Source organism: Leiobunum rupestre, chromosome 7 (assembly GCF_980474605.1).
Source record: "Leiobunum rupestre chromosome 7, qqLeiRupe1.1.hap1, whole genome shotgun sequence".
NCBI classification, from domain to species: Eukaryota; Metazoa; Arthropoda; class Arachnida; order Opiliones; family Sclerosomatidae; genus Leiobunum; species Leiobunum rupestre.
The window spans coordinates 17,915,051-17,929,661 of NC_143390.1; the positions used below are offsets into that span (position 1 = coordinate 17,915,051).

Below are 14,611 nucleotides of genomic sequence, written 5' to 3' on the forward strand. Positions count from 1 at the left end.
AGCAGCCTAAAGAAAAATGGCTTAAGTCCAGAATAACTAAAACCTTGTATGAGCATGAAAATGGAAATTAGCTTTATTTAAAAAATTAAAAGAGCGAACAATGATGATTTAAAAAAAAAAAGTAAATGCACCCATTTGTCTTATGGCAAAATAAAACTGTACATTGTCTCTTCTCCACAACTTTCAAGTTGTAAAAGCTCTCAATTTTGAGTAGCAGTTTAAATAATCTTAGATCACTTATCTACACAAATTATACAAGTATTACAATGTCAAATTTGCACTTTCTGTACATTTTACGCCTCATAATGCGATTTAGTTTAGAATAGGTGAAGAAATATAGATACATCTTTAGATGAGATATAATTTTGTTGTATAGCAAAAGTAGGTTTTTGCCTAAGTTTATCATAAGAACTACTTAGAATTTTAATGTATGTAAGTACGAATGTCTGTTTATTAGGCTTAGCTTAAATCTGATATCTTGAGGGGAATGTTGAGGTTTTTAAGAGTAGCTATCCTTCTCTTCTAACCAGCTGCAACTATCAGTATCACTCTTAATGCTTGATTGGCTACAAAGGTCCGCAGAATGACAGCGTGTGAAATGCTGACCCTCGATAAAACCAATCTTTTCATGCGCTGTTAGCAATTCGTCATGAATAGAGTTGGAAATTTTTAGTTTTTCCCCTTTGTAATATTTAATTGGACTAATCTCTTCCGGTGCTGGGAAAGACAGCGCATAAGTTTCATGCAAATAATCAGTAAATATCTTTATTTATTTACCAGCCCTGACTACGTCTTTGAACTTGTAATTTTCCACTTGAACAAGTTGTTTAGTCCACTCGTGATTGGCTGCTTCACTTAAAGTACACCTTTTCATGGGGTCTCGATGCAATAGCCATGATATCAAAAGCATCAAGTCTATAAAAATAAATATAATTAAATGACCAATTTTAAAGCATTAACCATAGGGACTAACTTTGCGATACAAGAAAAGGTGGGACTAACTCCGCCTCAATGATCTCATCTACATCCAAAAATGGATTTTCTCCATAGATAAGTGTGTACAGAGTGACACCTAAAGCCCACATTTCTAATTCTGGCCCTCTGTACCTAATTGAGAATAACAGGCACATTCAATTATTTGATTATATGGTCATCAGTGAAGTTTTAAAAAAAAAGAATATACTTGTTTCCTTCGAGCACTTCGGGACTGCAATATTCGGTGGTTCCGCAAAATGTTGAAAAGCACCATTCTGGGGACATGAAAGTAGCGGATCCAAAATCAATTAATTTCACATGAAATTTCTCGTCCAAAATGATATTTTCATCTTTTATGTCTCGATGAATTATATTGAAACTGTGTAGATATTCTAAAGCAGCAACCACTTGTCGAAAAATATAACTAGCTAAAGGTTCGTCTAATTTGGGTGAACGATCAATGAATTCAAAGAGATCCATCCCTGAACCGTGCTTTTCCATCACCATTTGAAAAAAATTATGGTTTTCAAACACATCCAATACCTGTAGGTTTTAAATTTTAGGCCCATGTAATTTACAATTAGACACCCATCATGACTTTATTAATACCTGAACTATATTTGGATGTTTTAGTGTTGATAGTAAACTAACTTCTAAAGGCACTTTTTTGGACATAACTGAATCGAACACCCAGAGTTCTTCATAAACTTGACTTTTTCTAATGAATTTTGTCACAACCTGTATGAAAATTAAATTATAAGCAACCCTATATAACTTCTTGAAATTAATTTAAAAAATTTTACCATAAGCTTGTCAGTGTTCCTATAACCAACTTTAACGCAACCGAATGCTCCTTTGCCTATTTCGTGTAGTGTGGTGTACTTAGTTGAATATTCACCTTCTATGTAATCGCTTTCTTCTTTGCTATTGAAACTCGTACTCTCAAAACTACAATCACTATCGTTGGTATTTATAGTAGTCTTATCATTTAGAGATTGGCTCTGGGGAACAGTATTTTAGGTTAAATATATCCAGTATAAACAATTATTGGTGTAAAAACACTTACCATGGAACCATTTTCTACAAAGCTAGATGACAGAGTTATATTTTTAAAACAATTAGACTTTATTGCGGGTTCATCAGGGTCCCTCGAAACCCACAAGCAATAAATGGTCTGACCATCATCAAGTTCCATTTTCTTTATTTGATAAACAATGGCTAAAATGGAATTTTCAACGCTAAAATTAAAAACCTGCCTCTTCAAAGAGTTAAAAATGGGAGTAAGATTTACCAAGATCAGTTCCATCTCTATGCATTCCCAAACCAAAATAGCTCCCTTCTGGAATAGTATGAATAGAATCAAGGCTACCATAACGATTCAAAACAAATCTGAATTAAAAAAAAAAGGTATTATTATTATATCATTGGTTTATTTAAAATTTAATGCGGTTAAAATGTTTTTTAATTTTTAACCTAGGAACTTTTTCATTATGAGAATTAGCCACATTTGGTGTTGAACAATTTATATCTAGAGTCTGATCTTCGATCAATGGGGGCAATAAAGGTTCAGTCGGATCAGTACTTCCACCGCAACTGCTGCTGTGAACTGTGCTTGATGTGGAATCTGTAGATGGTGATCTGAAGAGAGCGGGGTTGTGAAATCCTGAAGTTCCAGGCTGATTAGCTTCCAAATCCAGTTTCATCGTTAACCCGCAAGCTGCAGCGTCTAACCTTTCTTCTATTTCATCTCCTATTGAAAATTGGAAACTTTCAGTTTGTTTAGCTAAACACTTTAAACAAACAACGCTCTTACGGGTGAAACTATTCCCATTTAAATCTGATTTCTTTTGAGGAGTTTGGTCTGACCAGTTGATTTCGGATTCGCTGCTAGCTTCATTTAATTGAGCATGACAGCTTCCTGATGGCAAAACCATTGCTGAAGAAGAAGAACCACCGAGTAAACAATCAGCTGATGGAGAACGTGTTGGGGGTTCACTGGCGGAAGAATTTCTAAGGAAGGAAATTCCATTTCCAACTTTTGGAGATGAGAGACTTAAACTGTGCATTCCCGCTATTGTAAGATCTATTTCTTTTCCAATAGGATTCATTGGCCTATGAAATTAATTGAAGTAATTACAACATGAAATAATTTCAATAGCTATATCGTAGAAATATAGTACCTTGGTGGATTTACCAACTCTTCAGAAGTTGGCCTAACATAACGATTGCCAGCTGAACAAGCCAAAGACATTCCATCCATTTCGTCTTCATTGTCATCATCGTCTAATGGCGGAAGAGGCATGGAATCAGTGTCCAAAAAGTCAATGTCTTCGTAAAATGAAGGTATCAGCTGCAAAATGTTCTGAAAATGGAAATATCTTGTCAAATATATAAGAAATCTGCGCGAGTACCGAACTCCCTTAAGATACTTACTTTGCCAACTAGTTGGGTTTGGCTGTAGCCAAAAAGCATAGATGAGAAGTTATCATTACAGCTGTGAATCGTTCCATCAGGGAAAATGGTTATTAATCCACTGATATTAGCAAAAACCCAAGCTACCCCTTGATATTGAATGGCTTTCGTATTGTCATCTACAATGATAAAATATGCGAGTGATTATCTAAAATATTACAATAAACAATAATGTTATCAGTATAGTAATGTTACCATTAAGTTCCTCAGTGGGAGTTTTACAATCCGTGGGGTAATCAGGCAGTACATCTATTCGAACACTGACAGGGAAGGGATATCCGTCGCGTGTGCGACCAGTGATATTTTGTTTTTTCATATCCTAATTAAAAAATGGGAATTTTCCATAGTTGTTGACAGAAATATATAATATATATAAATTTGTTATGCATACCTTAGTTAACTCATTGCCAAGTGTTGGAAGAATAATGGAAGGCATCAAATCTCTTAAAAGTAATTTGCTGATTTCATCAAATGATTCATAGCCATGTAAAGCGCACATTGATTTATCAGCGTACAAAAATTTTCCCTATAGGCATACAATATTATAGAGCCATTATGCATATTTGCATTTTAAAATCAAATAAATACCTGTTCATCAAAAGAGAACAGCCCCACAGTGCGTTCCACCGGTTCCATTACAACTATACACCTAGGTTCATTATCTATAACTACACTACGCATCCATACTGAGACTGGTATAGTGTCTTGGGCTTTGTTAATTAAGTCCATCTATTTAAAGATATTTAGCTAAGTATTCGGTCTCTGATTAAATTCTGGAAAATAAATGCTGAACTTACAACTTTGCCTGATATGAGCACAACCTGACCATTAGAATCTAGCTGAGTTTCGGTTAAAGCTGTATAATACTTTTTGGCTAATAAGTAATCGCATAGTCTCTTTCCAGCCATTTTAGATTGACTTAATCCTAGTAAAGCGCAAGCCATTTTGTTTGTTACAAGAATCTGAAATAAATTTTTATTTAGATTCATAGCTGTAATTTTACCAAAGACTATTTAAGAAGTCTAACCTCGGTGGTTTTAGCATTTATCGTGACGACTGCTTTATTTGGATTATGGACTATTGTAGGGAAAATTGAGCCTGGCTGGGAACTGCATCCAACAAAATTATAAAAAGCCCAGCTGCTGCTTAAAGATTTGGAGTGGCGTTGGAAGCCGTCCGCGTTTAAATGAGCCGAAGTTCTCTTCAGCGGATAAGATGGAGAGAAACTGAATGAATTTAGAGCATCACCTAAATATTTTATTACAATTAGAACAGTAAAGGATATGATAAATGTATGCACTCAATGAAACTTTCCATATTGGTTAAAAAAAATTAAAAATCAATGGTATTTCATAATTATTTTAAACATTCCTATATTGATCTACTCTAGAGATTAAAATTTTTCAAAACAGATTTATTTAGTTGTTTTAAGAAGGCGTCAAAGAGTTTCATACTGCCAACCCCCACCAAAAAAGCCCTTGGAATTTTGTTTGATTTAAATCCATGATTTTTATTGAGGGATAAAAAATGGAAAAAATATGTTCTATGACAATTGAAAAACAAAGAGAATCTGATAAAATTAAAACACTAAATAGTAATTAAATTTTAATTTTAAGTTATATAACCAATATAAGCAAAGTATCCATCAATTACATTGGAAAAGAGCAATACATTTCTCAAAAAATTCTAAATTACAAAAAAAATTTAAAACAATTTGATTTTTTATTACAAAAATAAAAAAGTGCCAACCCCTGTCACCTATTTTTTATTTGATTCTTCGAATTGCTAAAATTGTACTTGTTTAGTTTGTTAAACATGTTATGAAATTTAAATTCATTGCATTTTTATATTCGCGCGACTCCTAAGTTGTAGCTTGAATAGGAGCGCCATTGCGGGGGAATTATTTTCGTCTATGGTGAAATATCATTGCTGACGTAAGCGAATCAACAAACACCCCTAAACAAATATTTTTCTGATCTTTAAAATTTCGCTTATCCCCAAAATGTTATATTAGTTCCAGCATAAAAATAACGTTTGGCCTATTTTTAATCAATATTCTATTGCTTCCGATATCGTTATAAAAGACAACCACCTTATTTTACTATAATATAAATTAGCAAAATGACGATAACCAAAAAATGGACTATAAGCCCGGCCGATTTCGTTAAGATATTGATTTTTCAATCAAAAAACGGGTAAGATTTTGTAAGTTCCCGTAAAAGACAATTGACGTTTCTTCAAAATATATCTGATAAAGGCCACATAAAACGAAATATTTATATAATTATTTCGATTTTAAAACTACACCACTTCCTCTCTAGTATTATTTAAATAACGCGTAGCGACTATTTTTGTTTTGTTTGGGTAAATTTTGTTGGACAGTTGGAGGGCAAGCTTATATTGACGTCAAATTTTAAGTTGTTTATGATTTACGGTAATTTTGTCTGTCCTTCGACCACTACCCATAAATCAAAGTGAAAGTATAAAGGCGTTTACGTACCTTTAAACTTGGAAAGTGTACATTTTTTGGTTAGTGTGCTAGAATCCCCCATATCCACGTTGTCATGACGCAGCTTTCTTCTGGTACCGCAGTCCGGAAACGATTGGTTCAGTTCAAAAGGTTGCTTCTTTTGATTTGAAGGTGTCAATCCTAACTGAATGGCCCTTTCTCGGCGACCACCAGTTATGAGAGTCAAGGGAGAAGCCAGAAGAGGCGACCAACTGGAATAGTTCTGCTTGGGATTTACTGAGCGATTGTTGACAAGTTGATGGCGATTCCATTTCCGATTCTGAAAGAAAGGCCTTTAAAGTTATGGTTATCGCATTTCCCCCAAACCCATTTCAATTGATAATATTCTCAAGGAAGCGCGATTATTTCGGATGAAAGTCAAACAAATGTATTTATTTTAGAAAGACTTGAGGAACACGAACAAAACGGGGCTATATAAAAATTGGTAAAATAACACTCGAAGCGTTAGAAATAAAATTAAAATTACGTTATCCGCCGGTGTTTCAAATCGATATACATAAGTAACATAAGAGGAAACGAGGAGATAGGAATAGGTCTGCGAAATAGGTTACTCACCTATAACTACATCATTGGAAGAGGATTTAGAGGGTTTTACGTTAATTATCGGTTCATTCAAACCTTGACCTAGAAAATTAACCCTAAGATGGTTTCGCGTTTCCTCGATTTTATCAGTCACAGGAGATTATGGCATTACAGTAGTCTTGACAACATTGTGAGAAGGATTCGTTGTCAGCGGACGCAGTCGAGGCAAACAATCCTGCGGGAGTCACCCGCCTCCCTTCACCCAATCTCCGTCGGATCAATATTTCACGTAATTTACACTACCAACGGCCAGTGGCTCGCTACAACAAAGCTATGAAGCTCCGAACCACCTCCTCCCTTCACGTATTTAGCCCTTTCGCAAGACGTAAGATTTACTTACTTACCAACTTCATTAGTTTTTAATAAGATCCAAAAAATCGGGAATACCTTTAACGGCGAGGATTTGGAAAGTTCCAGTACTCTCTTTGATTGCAAACCGTTGATTTTATTACACGTGTATTTCATTGGCGAAATCGTGGATGCTTTATTAATATCCATAAATTCCATATCTGAAACAGACATGTTTACTTTACTTGATACGTTGAGTTACACCATGGTTACACTACGGTTAAAAAACTTATTAGATTACTAGGCCTAGGCTAGACAACCCGGGCACGGAGGATTGGGAGGAATGACCATTTATCGGCTAATAAAATTATTAATCTGGTTAAAAAAAATTAAGTTTAAAAATTCAATCCTACCTGTACTTGTCAAAAGAATAAACCTCAGTTTATCGTTTTATTAACAAGAAAATTCCGTTCAACATTTAAAATTGGCGGTTATTATTACGATTATCCTTTTGTTGACGTTTTAAATTTTCTTGTGCGCTTTTGATTGGTTATTTGGTATACTTATGATTGGACAAAATTCTAATTAAATTGTGACGTTGACGAAAGAACTTGCTTATTATTGGTTACTTCTTTACGTACTGGAAACAATGAAAACGAGCGCGCACCCTGGAATACGTTTCGGCGGGAGCTGGGAGGCATCTTGGATTAGCTTCTATTATTAATCCAAGGAGGCATGCTGTGCATGTTTTTTGTACTATTTCCATTTCTATCTTTGTTTCTTTAATATATAAATTTTAAGTTAACCACATGCTGGTTTAATTTGTTTAAGATATTAGCTGTTGGTTATATTTTTGAGAGTTCGAATTTTGACACCCACTATAAGCTAAGTATTTGAAAATATATGTATAGTTGACTAAAATGGTAAGCCAAATGTTACACAAGTAACTTTTTGAGACCGTATTTGTTTATAAATTTTGTTTTTTAGGATATAAGAAACTTCTTTCCAGTTAAAAATGGAAATTCAGTAAGAAATATAAGTCAAGAGAGGAATAAAAAACAGAAAGTAGGGTGACATTCAAATTTCAAAATATGAGTACTTGGGAGTATAGTAGTTAAATTGGTTATGCCATGGTTACGCTCTTTACAGAAAGTTTCTTCTCCTCCTGTTACAAAAAATAAAGTAAATACAAGGAAACGTCCATTGACTTTTTCTGATTCTGGTAAGTTCATCTTACAATATTAAATTGACCAGCTTAATCATTGTCAAATATATTTTGTTAGATTCGGATGAGTCTCCATTACCAGTTTCAAAATCAAGCAAAAGACATAATCTAATAAATGATGATGATGATGACTTGGAAGTACTAGATGTTAAGAAAACAAAAAACATTGAATCAAAAATTAAACTTCGTACAAGTCCCAGAAAGAATGCCCCAACTACCCCTAAGAAAACAAAATCTCCAAATTTAAATAAAAATAAAACAAATGTGTCTAAAATCTCAGAGAGTCCGAAACGACGGATGAGTCCAAGAAAAAATAAATCAAACATTGTAGTCGAGAAAAAGAATGAAAGTCCAGTTTTACCTTCAAATTTTTTTGGTAAAACTCCTATAGACAGGTCATCTAAACACATCGTTGAAAAAACTAAAGTAATCCCTCTTTCAAAATCTTATAACTGGTTGAAATGGTAATTTAATATTTTATAGATTAAACCAAAAAAGCCCAAAACTGAGAAGTCTGACAGTTTGGATGATGAATTTGTTATTGAAGATGATGAAGATTTTGAAAAGACTTTGGCATTACTTGACATGCCCAGTTCATCCGCGAGCTCTGTTATAGTTGTATGATTTTTATTTGATTCTCAAAACAAAAATAGTGGTTTATTTTTTTTTTTAATATTTAAGGAATCTACCCATTCATCTCTAGAAGTTTTGAGCAATGGCAATGAAAAAGCCAAAACTTGTAGTAATAAATTTGAATCAAAGAAGCGAGAAAATGAACCAGATACAGAAGTTAAATTAGAAAACTTTAAAAAATCCAAAACGCCTTCCAAATATAAAGAACAAACCAAAAATATAACTTGTAAAGAGCCTAGTACAAGTATTGAATCTCTTAATTTGGATTGTAGCACTTCCGGGACACCTGACAGCAGCAAGAAAAAGGATAACTTTCTCAACTATCAACGTTACCTCCAAAGAGATGGACCTTCTGCATTGGGGTCGAAAGAAATTCCTCAAGGAGCTGAAAGCTGCTTAGGGAGAAAAACATTCATCCTAACTGGAGTCTTAGAGTCACTTGAAAGAGATGATGCTAAACAGTTAATTGAAAAATATGGTGGGAAAGTTGTATCGACTCTCAGTAAAAACACTAGTTACATTATTGTAGGGAGAGACGCGGGACCTGCCAAACTTGAAAAAGTGACTACTCTTTTCGAATTTTATATATAATACTTGTAATAATAAATTGTAATGATTAGGCAGAGAAATTGGGCACCAAGCAGTTGAATGAAGATGGTTTACTTGACTTAATACGAAATTCTAATGTTGGGAAGAGTGCTAAAGGCAATAGATTGAGTAAAAATCTTGAAGAAACACCAACAAGCAAGTTATCTGCTTCAAAGTGTGAAAGTGTATCAGAAAAAAGAAAAGTAAATCTTAAGGATTCTTTAAAGGAGAAGGAGGTTAATCTGCCAGAAAATACTGGATTGGTGAATGTCTTTGTTATTTAAAAAAAAAATGAAATATAATATATAATTATATTATATTTTATGAAAAGTAGATCTTTTCTTACTAATTCAGATAGAAGATACTCCAACATCAGAATTGAAGAAAACTGTTTCATCTCCAACTAAACTCAAACTCTGTGATGGTCTCATGTGGGTTGATAAGCACAAGCCTCAAATGCTGAAACAAGTTATAGGTCAACAGGGTGATAAAAGCAATGCGAAAAAACTTGTAATATGGCTCAACAATTGGCACAAGAACCGCACTTTACCAAAAAAAGCACCTTGTAAGTAATTCATCCATTGAAGCTGTAACACTTAACTAATTTTTGCTTAGCACGGTGGGGTGGAGCTGATGATGGTGCCTCCTACAAAGCTGCCTTATTATCGGGGAGCCCTGGAATTGGGAAAACAACAACTGCCCAGCTGGCCTGTAAAGAGTTGGGGCTTAGTTTCATTGAATTGAATGCTTCTGATACAAGGTCAAAGAGAAGTTTACACGAGGAACTTTCTCAAACCCTTCAAAGCCGCACTATAACTGGAGTGTCTTCTGGTAAATGTCTAAAAATTTTACTGTTATTTTGCAAAGCTATGGTGAAAATTGTTGTTATTTTAGACGGAAAAATCTTAAATTCTAATAAACACATAATAATAATGGATGAAGTTGATGGCATGTCTGGAAATGAAGATAGAGGAGGAACCCAGGTCTGAAAATTAATGACTACTTTTTTAACTGAAATAAATTTTTTTTTCTTATCCTTAAGGAACTCATAGCTTTGATCAAATCTACAAAAATTCCTATCATTTGCATTTGCAATGACCGAGCTCATCCTAAAATTAGGTCTCTTAGCAATTATTGCTTCGATCTGAGATTCCAGAAACCTCGTTTGGAGCAAATAAAAGCTTCAGTTCTCACTATTTGCTGTAAAGAAGGAATAAAAATTCCTTCGGACACTCTCAATGAAATAATTGTTGGCTCCTGTCAAGATATTCGACAAGTGTTACACAATGTATTTCTTTGGAGTGCCAAAGCCCCTATTTCTGGTACAGAAGATACAAAGAAGTATGGGCAAACCAAAGATATAAAACTGGTATTTAATATTTTTACTATAATTCAAAGAGAAAATATAATTATACTTATATATAACAGGGACCGTTTGAAGTTCTGAGAAAAGTCTTTGCCACCGAAGAAGAAAAGAGCAACATCCACGAGAAATCCAGTTTATTTTTCCATGATTATTCATTATCCCCTTTATTTGTTCAAGAGAACTACATTCATGTTAATCCTAAAAATGCTAAGTGAGTTGCATATACAGAGTGTCCAGTTAAAAACAAAAAATGATAAATAACTGAAAGACTTCTTTTTTTTTAATATTTCAAATTTTTATGGAACATTCCCCATTGCAGGGGGACATTTACCAGTGTAAAATTGAATGACCTTGAACCATGTCTTCAAGGTCATTCAAAAATTAATCTCTAGAACCGTTGGGTTTAAGGATTTGGTTCCCATTAGAAATTTGTTGTTCACCATATTATTAGTTCAAATAACTTTGATTTGACCAATCAGAAGCCAAGAAATTAAAGGTTAATGAATTCATTGTTTGATAATAAAATAAACTGATTAGTTTTAACGTGACTAAATCACATAAATACTTAATAGTTTACAACAGTTCAATTATGCCACAGTCGGCTACGACGGAGTTCATAGTGTTGTTCAACATTTCAATTGAAATGTCGCGAAAGGCATTAATTTTTCTTTCTCACAAAACTTCAATTTCTCGTCTTCTGATTGGTCAAATCAAAGATATTAGAACTAATAATATGGCGAGCAAGAACTTTCTAATTGGAACCAAATACGTATACACAACGGTTCTTGAGATAGTTTTTGAATGACCTTGAAGACATAGTTCAAGGTCATTCTATTTAACACTAGTAAATGCCCCCCTGCATGAATAATGTTCCATAGAAATTTTAAGATTTAAAAAAAAGGTTTTCAATTATTTATTATTTTTCGTTTTTTAATGGACACCCTGTATATATTTATCAAAATTGTTTTTTACTAAACAAATTTTTTATTTGCAGAGGTAATAAACTAGAACACCTGAATTTGTTAAGTAAGGCAGCTGATAGTATTGCGGATGGTGATTTAGTTGATAAAATTATAAGGTCTAGTAATAACTGGAGTCTTTTGCCCACTCAGGTTTGTGTTTTGATGTAATTAATGAGTGTATTCGTATTAATAATTTTTTTTCATTTAGGCGATATTTTCTAGTGTTATACCTGGTGATATCATGAGAGGGCATTTAAATCAAATGATCAACTTTCCAAGTTGGTTGGGGAAAAATTCAAACAAGAACCACATGGATAGAGTGTTGCAACAACTTCAAATGCATATGAGACTTAGGTATCTATTTAATAAGTATTATATTTTTTGCAAATTAAACATATTTTAATATTTAATTATTTATCCATATTTAAAGGATGTCCGGAAATAAAACCGAGCTCAATATGCAGTATATTCCTCTTTTACATCATAAAATAACGAGTCCTCTAGTGGAAAAGGAAGCGGAAGGCGTCAAAGAAGTTATTGATGTGATGGAACATTATTTCCTCTTGAGAGAAGATATTGAAAGCGTAACAGAGCTTGCCCTCTGGAGTGGTAAAACAGATCCCATGTCCAAAGTCCAACCCAAAGTAAGTTTCTTTTAAATTTCTCATATCTAGTAGTAACATTTTACCGCCTTTTTGACAAATAGGTAAAAGCCGCCCTAACCAGAACATTCAACAAAGAAGGCTTCTTAATACCTTACTCTATGAATGTTGTGAAAAAGTCGAAGAAACCAACTGCCAGTGACATGGAAGAATTGGAAGGGGAGAGTGTTGTTAGTGAAGCTGAAGAAAGTGATGATGACTTGAGTGCAGATGCCATGGTTAAGGTAAGAGTTGTTTTTTAATGCGTTTTCCATTTGACACTCCGAATCTGTCTTCGATTCAGGGATAAATAGAATATGTTTCAAATTTTGATTAGTCGAAATTGGCAGATTGGTTTTGATCAATCTTTGGTAACTCAATAGCAATGCATAGAAAATGATAATATTGATCAGAGCAAATCCAAACTCGCAAATGCAACTCGAAACTCGAGAGCAGTCAAATGGAAAATGCTACTAGATTCCTTGTTTTAGAAAGAACACGTGTAAGTCCTTAAGAATATTTAGCAATGTTCTTATACTTTTTAGAATAGACAATCTTAAAATCCAAATGTAGCTCCATTTGTGTATGGAAAAATTAGGAAACCTGTTTTTTTTTAAATTATGGAGGAAAGAAAAGGACAGCCAACTCTGCCCATAACTAATAGCTATCATCATATATATATCAACATATTGAAAACAACAATGAGAGGGGTAGAAGGCGCTAGTGTTTCTTTTCAAAATTCACTTTTTATACCTTTAAACTCATACCATAGTTGACTCGCCTTATTCTTTCCTCAATCACAAAAAGCACTACAGCCAATTTCGAGCTACTTTGGTTTTGACTTAACCATATAAAAAGGTGGTAGTGTTGTATTTCCAATGGGGTAGGGAAGGGAATAGTTTTAACATAAATACGATCTATTATTAAATGTGAAAATTTACAGCAAAAAAAGAGTAAAGTGGATGCAAAAGCCATTGATGATAAACCATCTACATCTAAGGGGAAAGGAAGAGGAAAAAGTTCTAATCGGGGTAAGAAGAAATAAACTTTGTAAAAACAGTAGGATTGTTATTTGCCTGATTTTTTTATGTAAATACCATTAATAGGAGTTAAAAATACATTTCATATTTGCTTAAGATTTTTTTAAACATTTTCTAAACACTTCTATTTAGTCTGAGCAGAAGTTAATATCTAAATTGGAATTTCATACCACTCCAATAGACCACTTTCGAAGTTATAGTTCTTTTTGATTTTGATTTTGGAAAGAGGGCTACATGTGTATTCTTTTAATGTAAAGAAAGGAGGAAATTATAATTTTTGTTGTAAATAATTTCAGTAAGTTTGTAGGAGAGATGAGTAGATCAGTAGAGTTAATTTCTTACATTATTTTTTTTTCCAAAATATAAAACTTTATTAAAGACATCTGTTAATACAAATGGACTAGAATCGCAAGAAAGCAATGACAATTCCCACATTACCCATATTTTTGACTCTTCTAAATTTTTACACCTTGTCAACCCCCTGAAATTTTGAATGTTTTAAACAAAAGTCTAAATACAAATTAAAATAATTTTTATAAAAATTCAAAAGGCTAAAATGTTAACAATATTGGTAAGTGGTGTTTACAAAGGGGAGGAGTTCCCTGACAATGCCTCTCTTGCCAGTATTTTTTATGGTTTAATGGATACCATTGATGTGTTACTGGATGGTATGATGGATACAATTGAAGGTTTCATGCTTACCATTGATGGGTTACTGGATGGTTTCATGGTTATCATTGATGGGTTACCGGATGATTTCATGGATACTATTGATCGGTTATCGAATGGTTGCATGGAGGTGTTAAAATCTTCCGGAATTTCCTGAACATCGGAAGACCATATTCTACGTAATGTTTTCATAATTGAAAAAGTGTTGTCATCATTGGAAATGTCTTGAGCTATTTGATGACTTGGTGTCGTTGATGTTGGCATTTCTAGATTTATGTCACTTGGCATGTGCACAGTTACGTCACTTGGCACGTTGACACTTAAGTCACTAGGCTCGCTGATTGTGTAGGCACTTGACTCACGCGAAATTGATTTCGCACTTCTAAATGGTGCCGATATCTTTTTCCAAAATGACAATTTTGGAGCAAGTGAGTGTTTTGAACTAACTATAATTTGTTGGTCTGATTTGGATTCCATTGTGTTATTGAAAGATAGGGTTTCTCTGCTAAAAGTCTTTGTAATTGTTGCATTTCTTTGACTTATAAGATCCACTATTGGGTCGTAGTGCATATTCTTTGCGTAGACTATGGCGCTCCTGAATGTGCTGTCCATCAGTACGGGTTCAGCTCCGTATTGCAGA

The 14,611-nt window shown here is 33.7% G+C and overlaps 2 protein-coding genes across 5 annotated transcripts; one reads left to right on the forward strand and one right to left on the reverse strand.

Annotated features, from left to right (window-relative positions):
* Positions 1-114: 114 nt before the first annotated feature.
* Pask (PAS domain containing serine/threonine kinase) lies at positions 115-7,327 on the reverse strand. Of its 3 annotated transcripts, none has more exons than XM_090154344.1 (20): positions 7,261-7,327; positions 6,947-7,068; positions 5,948-6,236; positions 4,475-4,695; positions 4,245-4,409; positions 4,036-4,176; positions 3,839-3,973; positions 3,643-3,766; positions 3,409-3,566; positions 3,156-3,337; positions 2,789-3,087; positions 2,449-2,725; positions 2,267-2,364; positions 2,042-2,193; positions 1,779-1,976; positions 1,585-1,713; positions 1,184-1,518; positions 974-1,107; positions 778-915; positions 115-717 (listed from the first exon to the last, which is right to left on the reverse strand). In XM_090154344.1, the coding sequence occupies exons 2-20, from the start codon at positions 7,064-7,066 to the stop codon at positions 500-502; spliced, it is 3,513 nt and encodes a 1,170-aa protein (XP_090010470.1). In that variant the 5' UTR covers positions 7,067-7,068; positions 7,261-7,327; the 3' UTR covers positions 115-499. The 3 variants fall into 3 exon arrangements, with proteins under 3 accessions (XP_090010470.1, XP_090010471.1, XP_090010469.1); XM_090154345.1 differs by lacking the exon at positions 7,261-7,327 and adding an exon at positions 7,149-7,165; XM_090154343.1 differs by lacking the exon at positions 7,261-7,327 and having other exon boundaries at positions 6,947-7,199.
* Positions 7,328-7,467: 140 nt separating this feature from the next.
* Gnf1 (germ line transcription factor 1) lies at positions 7,468-13,393 on the forward strand. Of its 2 annotated transcripts, XM_090154347.1 has the most exons (17): positions 7,469-7,770; positions 7,835-7,912; positions 7,997-8,069; positions 8,131-8,498; positions 8,556-8,690; positions 8,754-9,266; positions 9,326-9,556; positions 9,648-9,858; positions 9,909-10,124; positions 10,188-10,276; positions 10,336-10,662; positions 10,722-10,870; positions 11,654-11,771; positions 11,830-11,975; positions 12,052-12,265; positions 12,328-12,507; positions 13,206-13,393. In XM_090154347.1, the coding sequence occupies exons 1-17, from the start codon at positions 7,768-7,770 to the stop codon at positions 13,305-13,307; spliced, it is 3,153 nt and encodes a 1,050-aa protein (XP_090010473.1). In that variant the 5' UTR covers positions 7,469-7,767; the 3' UTR covers positions 13,308-13,393. The 2 variants fall into 2 exon arrangements, with proteins under 2 accessions (XP_090010472.1, XP_090010473.1); XM_090154346.1 differs by having other exon boundaries at positions 7,468-7,770; positions 9,909-10,276.
* The last annotated feature ends 1,218 nt before the right edge of the window (positions 13,394-14,611 follow it).